Source organism: Triticum dicoccoides, chromosome 6B (genome assembly GCF_002162155.2).
Source record: "Triticum dicoccoides isolate Atlit2015 ecotype Zavitan chromosome 6B, WEW_v2.0, whole genome shotgun sequence".
Classification (NCBI taxonomy): Eukaryota; Viridiplantae; Streptophyta; class Magnoliopsida; order Poales; family Poaceae; genus Triticum; species Triticum dicoccoides.
The window spans coordinates 571,529,969-571,542,633 of record NC_041391.1 but is presented as its reverse complement, the minus strand read 5'-3'; the positions used below and the strand labels follow the sequence as shown (position 1 = coordinate 571,542,633).

The following is a 12,665-nucleotide window of genomic DNA, read 5'->3' as shown; positions in this document are numbered from 1 at the left end:
ATGAAGGTAGTAAATTACACTAGTGTCATATGCATGACACTAGTCTAAGTTACTCCCCACTATGACCAGCCTTAGCTAGCATGTGATCTTCCCCCTCCCATTATTGTGATCCTGCGTAATTTAATCCTAGTTTACACCCCTATGAAGACACCCCAATGGATGATTTAGATCATAATTGTAGTACAAGTTTCTCGAAGTTTCGAAGCCCCGGGGCCACCCTGGCCCGTCGTTCCCAATATTCAAACCGAGCCAGCAGAGCATATAGAAAGGCGGAGCCCCATTGGGCGAGGCGAGGCGCGGCTTTCCCGTTGGCCAACCCGCGCTCCGCCCCCCGACACCTGTTCCATTTAAAATGCGCGCGCCGACGTGGCCTCGTGCGCGGCCACTGACCCTCGTCGCCTCGCCGAGGCCCGCAATTAACTAATCCCCAAATCCAAATCTCTTCCCTCCTAATCTCTCTCTCGTCTCCCCCTCTCGCCGTCGCCGAAAGGCCAATTCTCTCTCCACCGCGTCGTCATCGTCATGCCCCGCCTTTTTCTATCCCCCACTAGGGTCTTCTGGATCGGCCCCGATCCTTCCAGACACTTCCACCCCCCCGCTATAAAAGGCCGGCGAGCGCCACCAGACCCACCATCAGCGCTCGCACGCACGCACCCAACAACCCCCGTTCTGGCTGGATGGTGGCCGGAGCTCGCGGAGGACTCGAGGTACAGCTGCTGCATCTCTACTTTTGTTCTCTTACTACGTTTTGTGTTTGAGCTGCTTGTGCTGCGGTGGTGTGGGGATGCTAGATCTGGCGTTTCGAGTAGTAGGTTTCATTCATCGGTAGGGTTCGAGCTTGAAATTGACTGATTTGGCCGCAGGCTGTTTAAAATTTTAGATGGCATTTGTGGCGTAGATGTAGATTCATGTACTGCAGGGGATTAGATGAAAGCCTGCGATGCGGATTGTTATTCCACTGAAATTTGAGCGGTATGTTCAATGTTTGTACTCTCGGAAAGCTCAACTTCCGGTGCGCCAGCACTTTCAGGTCCATGTCAGTGGCCCAACGGCACACAGGGCACGGCACAGGAGCCGCTTCCGTGTACTAGTGCCTAGACCACCCTATTTTCTGGAAGAAGCAGAATAAATAAATAGCAGCATTCATACAACATGTATGCATTTCTTTTGTTTTTATTCATTTATAAAAAATTGCAGCATTAAAAAGCATGTATGGGTCATGTTACATATTTTAATATATCTGAGTTCGAAACACAATTCCAAAAGGAAAAGGACAAATCCATCTCTGAATACTAACAACAGGATAATATTCAATCCTCATAAATTTGTGAAAAGAATTTGGATCTGAATTTTCAATCCCCATTGTTTGTTTGTGAAGCTGTGAAAAGAATTTGGACCTGATTTTTTGTGATACAGTAAATGCGTATTATCTCCACGCCATAAGTTAATTTCAGACTTTTTTGTTCAGATTGTTTAGCCGTGTTTTTCATGTGCTAGTCCACGAGTAGTACACCTCAGGGCACTATCTATATCCTTGTTGCCATTTAACAATAAGTAGCTAATATCCCCAACTCTGATGATGCACTAGTTTTAGCACTATGCTGGCTTCATTTACACTTTGTATGAAGTAGCAATCTCTCCATTTCCGTTGTCAGTTGTTTAAAGTAGCAATGCACGTTTCATTCACTTTTCTGCTGTATATCAAATTATCAATTAGTTGGCATCGGCTACGAAATATTCTAATGCTTATGGTCTGTCACTTGACCAGATATGCATGTGGCGGCACCGAGCATGAGGCAACAACTGCATTACTTGCGGGGAAGGCGCAAGTAGGACACCTGCATTACTTGCAAACAAGGCGCAAGTAAGACACTGAAATGTAGTATAATTCTTCATCTCAATATGTATAACCTTAACGGGTCTGATCGTGACACCAAGCTATTGTTCCACGACTGACCATTTTCGGCATGTATTACTGAGTGTTAACGAGAATCTCGTTGGACTAATTTTTGTTTGGGGGTGTATGTGGTGCTAGAGTTCACCTTGGTGGAGCCTCTCCTTCACCCTTGCATGTAACCAATGGTTTTTATACGTTTCCATCATAGATCCATGCTTTCTGAATTTTGGACATTGTTGTACTTGTGGAAGTACTCCCTCCGTAAACTAATATAAGACCGTTTAGACTACTACTTTAGTGATCTAAATGATCTTATATTAGTTTACAGAGGGAGTAAAGTAATGAAGATTGAAGAACGTTGTAATTTTCCGTGACCGCACTATAGGATCCAGGTGGAATGTGGGAACTGAAATCTGCTAGCATCGACTTGAAGTATCAACCAGCCTAGTTAGTAGTTCATACAAGGACTAGAAAAATTAATGCTGATTGTACACAGCTATCGATACACAATTACTATAACGTCATGTGGGCATAAGCATAAAAAATTTGATGTTACAACTAGTATCATTAAAACAACCATTATGTCACAACTTCAATATAATATAGCCCCTGGCAGCATAATCTGTCCTGTCTGTAGTCTGTGCACTTTTCTTTATGGGCTAGTATAGCGCACAACATGCTACATTATCCAACTCCAAGTGCTCTGAATCATGATTTGATATTTTTGATTACCATGATGTTGCCCAGATTGTATTAGATCGTCTTAGGACAGTTGAAGTCTGCTACATTCAAAAGCATATGTCCTTGATTAGGTGTATGTATACTTCTTGGGATAATCCAATTTTTGGATGCTAGAAGAGAATATTTACCCCAGTGCTGGAGCGCCTGTTTCGGAGTGCTCCTGTTCATTTTGTTGTGCCTGGCTCAGTTCAAGATTAGCAGGAATATTTGCGTCTTGTACAATACGAAAGCTGTAGGGAGTGCTAGAGCTTTTATTTGCATCAGTGGCACCTCCTGATTCACAGCTCTGGAGCTGAAATTAAGTCGTTAGTTTAGCTTATTTCTGATAACGTGCCATCATTTGACTAAAGTTTTTGACAAAGGATTGTGCACCAAACCTTTCTGCTCAGTTCCATTTTTTGTTGTGACATGATGTTTAATCTACGACACAGTTCTGTGTTTTCCTGGTGGATTAGACTTCCCTGTTGCAGAGTTTGTTTAGAAGTTAAAATGTTAGTAGAAACCTTCTATGCATGCAGAGTTCTTTGAAATAATATAAGTAGGACAGTAATTGTAAGGCCAAACCTTCCTGTGTAACTCTTCAATTTCACTTCTCAGAAGGTTGTCCTGTTTAATAGATTTTTCTGCATCATTAGATTGAAGCAAACAGTAACACAAAATTATAGAGGATGGATAACACATGTAATAACCTTCCTTGTTTTGATACTGCGTAAACTCATTTCGAGCCGATTCTCTAAACCCTGGAGATCTCTTACACCTAGGCCAGAAAGCTCCTCTCCCATCAGTTGCCTATAATCATGCAAAATAGTTTCTCATGGCATTCCATTAATACAGTTGAAATACTTCTAAGTATTGCTAGTAAAACCCTGTTGTGTGTAAATGGGAGTCACTTTCAATTTCCTATGTCTGTTTGATAATTACAGTATGTAGCAGTTACTTCCTCTGATACTAATTGGTGATTTATTTTCTTTGCAGAATTAATAGAAGATCACCATACTTGTGGCTTTCTTGCAAGTCGTGCAGTTGCTGCCTCAAGCTTGCTGCCTCCCTTTGCCAAAGCTATCAGAAAAAACATAAAGTTCTGTTAGTTTCCCTAAACTTTAAAAACATAAAGTTCTGTTAGTTTCCCTAAACTTTAAAACATGTTCTACAAAATTGATCTAGAAATGATTGGCTTACTGTGCTAATTTAAAGCAATATAATTACTCGACAACTGCATATGCACATGTTAGAAGCAAGGCAGTAGAATACTTATGTTTTCATCTACTGGCAGGTAGCAACATGTATAGATATATCACTCTGAATTGAGTTATGGACCAAACATTAAGAATTGCTCACTTTGTTGGCACATCGCATCTGTGAAATTGCATATAAATTTATGTATAGCCAGTGCTCTCAGGGTATGAATTCAAATATTTTGGTGAAAACAGAATTGCTGCTGTAATAATTTTAAAAATATTATGCACACGGAGGATTTTTAGTGTAATGGTGTGGCTGCACACCTATAAGCCTCCACCTTGCCCTTACCCTCTCTTCTAACCATTTAATTTAAGTAATCCCAACTAGTTCAAGCCTTACTGTACATCAACATGGCCTCATCCAGTATTTGCATGATTCCTCTGGAAGAAAGACAACGTAACTTTCATTTCAAGTCATATCCTCTCAGTCTTAGGCAGCTACTATTTATGAACTTGGAAGCTGGCGCAGCAGGTATGGGAGGTAAGATACTTGACAGATTCTGAGGTTCAGTATGTGTTGTGCGCTAATTTTGGTTGTCCACCTGTGCTACATGATCTTCACAGAGTAGCAGGGTGTAGCAGAATCAGTGGAGCTCTTAGACAGGAGCAGCTGCGTCAAATGCTATGTATGTCCCAGGCTTGCAGATCTACTTAACAGTCAAAATATCTCATGCTTGGGCTCTGCTTCAGTGCTCTACTTTTGCAGATATACTCTTTTACTCGTCTAAATCAGCTATTGTGTTGTGATATCACTTCCCAGGGTTCCAACTTTGACTTTATTTTCGAACAAGAGGTGGGGTGGTGGCTGTTCTTTGATGCCGAGCCGCTGAAGTGTGGCTTCAGGAGGAAGGGCGTAACAGCGCAACGGAGTGTCAGTCTTCTAGTTATTGCAGTTACATGCACATGCACATTCCCAAGTACCAACTACCGACAGACATGTCTTGAGTAACAAGCATGTTATTCTGAAGCTGCCTGGCACTCCTGTACTAATAGAAATTTGTTTATATTTCTGTCCACGACTTCACCAGCAAGGTGCAATTTAGAAGGAAAAATTGAGAACTTCCAACTTAGGTATGTCCGATAGTCTTATGTCAGCCGTCTGTAAGACTTGCTAGTTAGGAAAGAAGAAAAGAGAGCAATAGTCTTTCTGTAGTTGTATGCACACTCTACGATTTTATAGACAAATTGCTGATGGCGTTTTTGCTCTTGTCATAATGTTGTCTGTAGCTTCTACCTGCAAACGGTATGTCCAAAAGTAGTACCATTGTACTACAAATTATCTATTTTATTGCCTGTAAACGATCAGAAGTATGTGATAGTGTTGTATTATGTCTTTAAAGACTACGAACCAAAACCAAACTAACTCAGCATAAAAAAAACTATCTAACTAAGCAGAAAACAGATAAAATTGAATGATCATGCATGCACGCCTGAAAGATGTCACGGTATCGGCACTAGGTAGCCAGACAACATCTTAGTTTTCTCGATAAAACTGTTTTATTAACTCAAAATGTAGCATCAAGAGGATACAAAGTATAATGAGCACACGCCTAGCCTCTACAAGACTATCTTAGTTCAGAGAAGAAATTAAGCAACCTTGACCCTAGAAGTTGCCCTCAGTTAAACCAACGTCACATGCATATCTGTCAGCAATCCTCTGATCATGGCCGAAATATTTGATAATTTGCCCCACTACCATGCAAGCATACCTTAATTTCTGAAGTTCATATACAATGAATTACTACAAGACAAGGGTAATATTAGGGGGTAATGTAGATTTTTGTTACAGGATCACACATTTCATTTTGTATTTAGAAGAACAAATTTGAGAAGAAAGAAAAGAAAAAGATCAACTCAGCCAACCGACTGCCACATAGAAAAATAAAAATAAAAGACCACGAATGGGGGTTTTGCTGTTGTAGGGATTTGTTTGTATGATTATACCCACAAAGGGTAATCGCTAAAACTGAGTATATCCAGAGAAATAATTGTACATTCTATCTACATTTTTGTCTATAAGTGATCTGGTACAACTATTATGTACTCCCTTCGTCTCAAAATAAGTGTCTGAACTCTAGTACAACATTATGGTAAAGTTAGTACAAAGTTGAGACACTTATTTCGGGACGGAGGGAGTACTATTGTATATGCCCTTACAAGATGAACCAAAACATCTATAACAAAAACTGAAGGAACTAAACTAACTAAAAAAAGAAAATGAAAAAAGAAAAGAAAATGGAACAAGAATACAAGATGGTTAGCAAGATAGGACTTCTTCTGAAGGATACGTAGATTTTGTCATGTGATTCCTAACTGATCTGCACTTTATGATAGGTCTTTAGGTTCTCAAAATCTTATCTGTCAAGACAGAGATCGAACCAGTAAATTTCAGCTCAAACCAAACACACAAACATGAGCAAAGCTAGCATCTGAGTAGTCAGTTCTAATTTGTGAGGGGTCTTTCCGGCCTCCTCACTCCTTCAAACAAGACACATGGTGATGCATGCTTGCCTGAAAGACACCACAGTCAGTGGCAGAGGTAGGAATCAAAGATCACCGGGGCCAAATGACTTAAATTTTTGGTAAGAGAGGCCAAATTACACCAATACATGCATTTTCTTGAAATCTAAGCGACTAAAGACACAAAACAAGCATATATATATGCACAACTTTAGAATAATGGGGAGAGCCCTGGCTCTTGCCAGCCCCCCTGTCTCCGCCACTGACCACGGTACCGGCGAGAAAAACACCATCTTAGTTAGAGAAGAAATTAAACCAGTTCATGCTAAAAACATAGAACTAGGAAGACACACAGGAATATGATAGAAATGAATGTGCAAAACAGAGGACTGGAATAACATAAAATTTCTGTAAAGTTGCATGCTTGGTTCATAAGAATAAGAAAAACACATGAGCCCACACAGTCAAATCACATGAAAAGTTTAATTAGGATGTTATTATGCCACTTCTCATACTTTATGCGTAAAAATTCTAAAAGGAGGCCCAAGCGGATTGTAAACTTCATGCACATTTCCTTTGGAAGTGCGATCAAAGGACATTTTCCTCTACTTTTCCTTTGTTTCATATCTTTCGAACCGAACGAATGAATAGTGCTGATAAAGGAAAACTTTCTATTTCTATATCATTTATATTTTAATTTTCTATGAACCCAAGAAGCCCTAGAAGGTGCCCTCAGCTAAGCCAATGGCACATACACGTGTGTTAGCAACTCTCTGATCGTAGTCATCTTCTTTTAACTACTATGCATGGATACCTTAATCTCTGAAGTTGCATTCACGCCAGGCTGCTCCTCTTTTGCCTTGGTATACCGGTCTATCACAGATTTCATGCTGGCACAGTAACATGCAAACAGGCAAAACAAAATACATCCGTCAGTCTTTCCTTTTCTGTACTTGGAGGGGACAATAATAAGACATTTAAACTGTTAGATATAACTTAATTATCTAAATACGCACTATCTCTACAATGTTACAAACTACTCCCTCCGTCCGGAAATACTTGTCAGAGGAATAGATGTATCTAGATCTATTTTAGTTTTAGATGCATCCTTTATATCCATTTCTGCGTAATTATTTCTGGACGGAGGGAGTACCATCCCACATGTTTTCAAATGCACGGTATACTAAGATTTATTCCCTCCCTGCAAAATAAGTGTTGTGGTTTTAGTTCAAACAGAGGGAGTACTTCCTAAGTTGAAGAATGGTAACTTGGGGCTTGGTCTCTGTGTATGCGTAGAACAAGTAAGAATCATATGTCAGTTAAGATGTTCACTGTTCACAATTTTAACCATTGAACTTCTTACATTGAACTGCCATACTGGAGTTATTCATGATTTGCTCTTTCACTTCATGAGATGGGAGTATTGATCACCCATAGATTAGTCTATATACCAACATATAAGGGACGAGCTGTGTTGTATGATCCAATTAACCCATGCCATCTATAAATAATATATGGAACATTGCAGAATATAATTACTCTTGCCCAAATTGATCATATAATTCTCTTTTACGTCTTGGCATTTCAATTCCATCACATTCTTTAAGTTCCCTTTAGACTGTACTATTGCCCGTGGTGCTCCACTAGACCCTGTCTCTTGGTTACACATGTCAGTACATATTTAGTAAGATATATAATTCTCCTCTCAGTCGTATATGTAAAAAAATGGAATATATTTTTTTCATTTTAGGAACAGAGTGATAGTTTATAATCATTAATTGAAATATCTAAAAAGACTTATATTTAGAAACGGAGTGACAGTTTATAATCATTAATGTTCCTTCATACCAAGAGTATATCATGACCAATATGTCTCTAATTTCCAAGGACCAGAGGTTTAGAAGAAATACCATTTTTTTATATTAAGATAGTTGTAAATCAACAATGATAAGTCCGATGGTGAACTAAAAAAAATTTGTGCACCCTCAGAAAATCTTGTGAATAAGTTCTTGTTACCTACCATTGGATCTCTTTTTTGTAAAAGGAATGCAGTAGGCGAAGCCCCTAGAGTGTTTTTTGATTTCGAAAGAATAAGAATCCAAATTCACATCCACTCCCCTAACCAAAAATGAGTTAGTTCCCTAAAAAAACAAAGTGAGTTAGACTCACTTCTTATATTGGTCATTCAATGACCTTTTGTACCCCTCTCTCTCTCTCTCTCTCTCTCTCTCTCTCTCTCTCTCTCTCTCTCTCTCCCCCAGATGTGTGCGTGAGTTAGTAGTTAGTTTCTACCCTAGAAACCCACGCTCCGATCTTGGTATCGTCGCGACCATCCCACATATCCACTACTTGCCACCTTCAGATCCACCGCTGTAGTCCTCCTCGTTGACCCACCAATCCTATATCGGCCCACTAGTCACATCCCCTTGTTGCGCCAGCTCACAAGTCCCAAACAAATCCTATGGTACCAAATCCCTTCACTTTAAGCCTAGGGTGCATGAGTGCATCTCCGGCGTCGGTGACCCCGCCATGAGTCCCTAACCCACGATCTCTCCAGCAAGGTCATCATCTTCGACTTCGTTGACCATGAGCTCTCTCGCCAGGCCGTGGATCTCGGCTTTGCCTGTGTCTTAGCTCACATCGCCGTGTGATCCTCCTCGTAGATCTGAAGGATCTCCGGCGACGATGCCCCCTATCAAACCCGATGAAGAAGGGGATCAAGGAGCAATAGTTTTTTTTTCTTTCAAAAAGGGGATAACCCCGGCCTCTACATCATACGATATACACATCCATAGAAGCAATAGCTGGGACACGCCGACTAGATTTTAAGAAAATTCTTTGCAACTGCAACTCAAGAAAATCCGTTGAAAAATAACTGTAGTGGTAAAGAGAGAGATATCCCTCAACTGATCTATATACACATCTTAGTAATATGACATAACTAGCTAGTGAGAAGAGCAAGGGATTTCTTCTGTTATTCTTCTGTTATTTTTCGAAAAAAAAGAAAGAGAGAGGAGAACATGGGAAGCAGGGGGTGCTAGTACAGAAAACGGTCAGAAGATAACCTAATTAACCAAAAGCGATTAGAGGATCCGCATAGCACATGAGACGTATATTATGTGAAACGAATTAATTACTTGGTGCTGGAGAACTCGTGGAGCCTGCCGGTGCTGGAGAAGACGACGAGGCCAACCTCCGCATCGCAGAGGATGGAGAGCTCCTTGGCCTTCTTCAGCAGCCCGCCGCGCCGCTTCGAGAAGGTCACCTGCCTGTTCGTCGAGTTGTCGATCCTCCTGATCACTATCTTCCCCCTCCCCATCCCTCTCAGATCTAAGAGCTAGCAGGCAGAAAACCTAGATCAAGTTAGAGAACACCATGAAGAAGGCAAGTAGATATATAGAACACCGACCAGAACCAGTGATAGATACACAAGGGAAGTACCGGACTGAGAAGAAGAAGAAGAAGAAGAAGAAGAAGAAGAAGAAGAAGAAGAAGAAGAAGAAGAAGAAGAAGAAGAAGAAGAAGAAGAAGAAGAAGAAGAAGAAGTGTATGAGGGCTGATCTGCTGTGGGGAAGGTAGAGCTTCTAATATTCGTCTAACTAGTTGTACCTAGTACCTAAGAGAAGGAGAAAGCAAAGCGCTGCTTAGGTTTTATATATGCAGGAATGGAGGCAACAACGGCTGAAATAACACTCGTTCTCTACACCAACTACTCAGTGGGGCCGGCCGGTTACCTTAAGTAGGTTGTGCGTAAGGGCACCTGGCTACAGCTCGCGTATTAGGGCATCTATAGCCGGACTGGGCAAATTTGACCCTAAAACGTCTGTGGATGCGCCTGGTCAGTGTTCGGACATGTCTGTTTTAAGACCTTATTTATCCGTGCACGTAACCATGTCCTCATTTCTTTCTCCATACTTTGGATTATATGCATGTGATTGATGGGGATGGAGAGAGAGAAAGGTCAGAAAGAAAAAAGATGGTCCATAATGGGTCAAATCCTATGTGGTAAACATAGGACTGACTAGAGACGTCCGTGCACTCCCCGTATTGCCCTCGTATATGAGCTGAGTATGAGGTACCAGACAATCTGGACGTTTAGGGAAGAAGTGTATGGGCACCTAGCTACAGCTAGCGTGTTAGGGCATCTATAGCGGACTGGGCAAGTTTGACCCTCTCAAACATCCATGGACGTACCCAGTCAGTGTCCGGACATGTTCGTTTTGATTCCTTATTTATCCGTATATGCAACCATAACCTCATCTTTTTCTCCTACACTTTCGGTTACATGTATGTGATTGCTGAGGATGGAGAGAGAGAAAGAAAAGAAAGAAAAAAGATGATCCATGATGGGCCAAATCCTATGTAGTAGACGCATGACCAATGACCGGACACGCCCATACACTCCTCATATTGCCTCCCTATATGGGCTGGGTATGAGGTGCCAGACAGTCTAGACGAGGCTTTGAGGGGGCCCGGTTGAGTCAACTTTTTTTTTCTCTACTGTTTGGACAGTGGTCCTATGTCCGCCCGATCAATTTGGAGAGTCTGGTTATAGATGCTCCTAGTTGTTTTAGCCAATGATATCAGTTAAAATCCTAGATACATCCTATCTTTTTTGTGTGTGCAAAACTCTTTCTCATTTCTAATGTATAAGTTGTATACAAGTCAAATGTTTTAGGTCTATCTGACCGTCAGTAGACATTGCGAGCATAGATAGATCACATTAATTTATTAAATATACATTAATATCCTGAATTAGTATATATATATATATATTCTATACTTATAGGTTTTTTCATAAGAATGCTTTTATTGACTCATAACGTCACATCAATTTGATACAAGCAATGCGAGTTTATACTCTGGCTCTGCATAACTAAAATGCATATAACTGAAATGACACATGACCATAAAAAGACAAAAAGAATGCCAAAAATTGACTAATTGCCTACGGAGAGGTGGAGGGCTGATCCGCAGACTAATGCCATTCATCTTTGGAGAAAACTTTCTTGATCACCTTAGGCATACCCCGATCGATGTAGAATAGACCACGAATGAAGCTAATGTGTTTATGCTAATAAATAACCTACAATTGAGAGAAGTAATTCTTCTTATTAAACACCATATCATTTTTTTTGCAGAAAAACACCATATCATTTTTACAAGCTAGAGCGACCAAATCAAAACTAAAAGCCCCGCCTGAATAAGGACTCGAAGATTATGACCAGGGCCATGTAGCCAAGTACCAAACGAATGTGAAACACTACTGGTGGGTACAAATTAGAGGCCACTTCTTTTCTATCAAAAGTGCCGCTTGGACACTTGGAAGGTTTTATTCTAATTAACATGGGAGATGTCGACATTCCAACCAGCTTCCTCGTATTGTAATCTTGGCATGCGCTTACCTTTCCCTTCAAAGGCCGTGCGTACCAGATCGTGTGCCCGATGCAACTTAACTATAATATCAGTACGCTAATTTCTATACACATCAATGGCGCCATTCAGTGTTTCTTTCCATTTTAGTAGCACCTGTCAGCTCGACATCATTTCATAAGGGTAAAAGCTATGACGAGATTTTTTTATTTCTTAATAGGTTGGGAGTATGTGCTAATGCAACCATCTTATATTAGTGTAAGATGTCACTGTTCAAATCCAGGATGATCAAAGTACAAAATTGCACAAAGATCCTCAAGTCCCCCCTCCCCTCTCTCCCTTTGGGAATCTTAAGATTCTAAAATCATGGAATTACAATGTCATGCCCATTCCATCCCACATGACTCCATAGAAAAAAAAGAAAAGATTCTTTCAAAAAGAATAGACTGGATGCAAATATTTCAGTGAAACATAACACAAAGGAACCCTCAACAAAAAATATATTATATGTTCGGCCCTAGAAATCACACAACCCACATATGAAAAGTTCCTATGAATTTCAATTGTCCAAAAATACTATAAAAACATTTGAATTAAAGTGATCAAACGTAAGAAAACGAATCGGTAGCAATTCCTTGAAGTGATGTTTTGAAGACTGACCTGGTCTTATGGATGTAACTTTCATCACCGGTTGATCAACATGTGCATAATATCCAAGAAAATAAATTATTTAGAAATACATATCAGAACAAATCTATACATGTGATTTCAAGTTTTTTTGGTCCACATAATTTAAAATGACATTAGCAAATGGTCCTTCTTTGTAAAGTTTTAAAAGTATGACTGAAAGTTACTGAACTTTGCACAAAAACATTTACGAGTGTCGACACAGAAAATATAATAGATTATGTAACAACGTCATTGCATAGCATAATCACTTACTTCCCCGCTGAGTC

At 40.3% G+C, this 12,665-nt stretch overlaps 1 protein-coding gene and 2 long non-coding RNA genes across 5 annotated transcripts; 2 read left to right on the top strand and 1 right to left on the bottom strand.

Annotated features, from left to right (window-relative positions):
- The first annotated feature begins 364 nt into the window (after nucleotides 1–364).
- Nucleotides 365–4,220, top strand: LOC119322782. Its single transcript, XR_005155847.1, has 3 exons — nucleotides 365–707; nucleotides 1,769–1,864; nucleotides 3,614–4,220. It is a non-coding gene; the product is annotated as an uncharacterized LOC119322782 (long non-coding RNA).
- Nucleotides 2,542–9,951, bottom strand: LOC119322781 (MADS-box transcription factor 57-like). 3 transcript variants are annotated; one of them, XM_037596301.1, is made up of 9 exons: nucleotides 9,778–9,951; nucleotides 9,474–9,673; nucleotides 7,151–7,226; nucleotides 3,636–3,697; nucleotides 3,328–3,427; nucleotides 3,203–3,244; nucleotides 3,016–3,099; nucleotides 2,767–2,930; nucleotides 2,542–2,676 (listed from the first exon to the last, which is right to left on the bottom strand). In XM_037596301.1, the coding sequence occupies exons 2-9, from the start codon at nucleotides 9,653–9,655 to the stop codon at nucleotides 2,661–2,663; spliced, it is 726 nt and encodes a 241-aa protein (XP_037452198.1). In that variant the 5' UTR covers nucleotides 9,656–9,673; nucleotides 9,778–9,951; the 3' UTR covers nucleotides 2,542–2,660. The 3 variants fall into 3 exon arrangements, with proteins under 3 accessions (XP_037452198.1, XP_037452196.1, XP_037452197.1); XM_037596299.1 differs by having other exon boundaries at nucleotides 2,573–2,679; XM_037596300.1 differs by lacking the exon at nucleotides 9,778–9,951 and having other exon boundaries at nucleotides 2,573–2,679; nucleotides 9,474–9,744.
- Nucleotides 4,386–5,088, top strand: LOC119322783. Its single transcript, XR_005155848.1, has 2 exons — nucleotides 4,386–4,502; nucleotides 4,637–5,088. It is a non-coding gene; the product is annotated as an uncharacterized LOC119322783 (long non-coding RNA).
- Nucleotides 9,952–12,665: the final 2,714 nt, after the last annotated feature.

Excerpts from the sequence above, each read along its gene's own strand:
- LOC119322781 (XM_037596299.1), bottom strand. The coding sequence starts at position 9,655 with ATGGGGAGGGGGAAGATAGTGATCAGGAGGATCGACAACTCGACGAAC. Across the intron at positions 3,428-3,635 it reads GACTTGCAAGAAAGCCACAA|GCAACTGATGGGAGAGGAGC; the intron begins GTATGGTGATCT and ends GCATGATTATAG. Across the intron at positions 3,100-3,202 it reads TTGAAGAGTTACACAGGAAG|GGAAGTCTAATCCACCAGGA; the intron begins GTTTGGCCTTAC and ends ACTCTGCAACAG.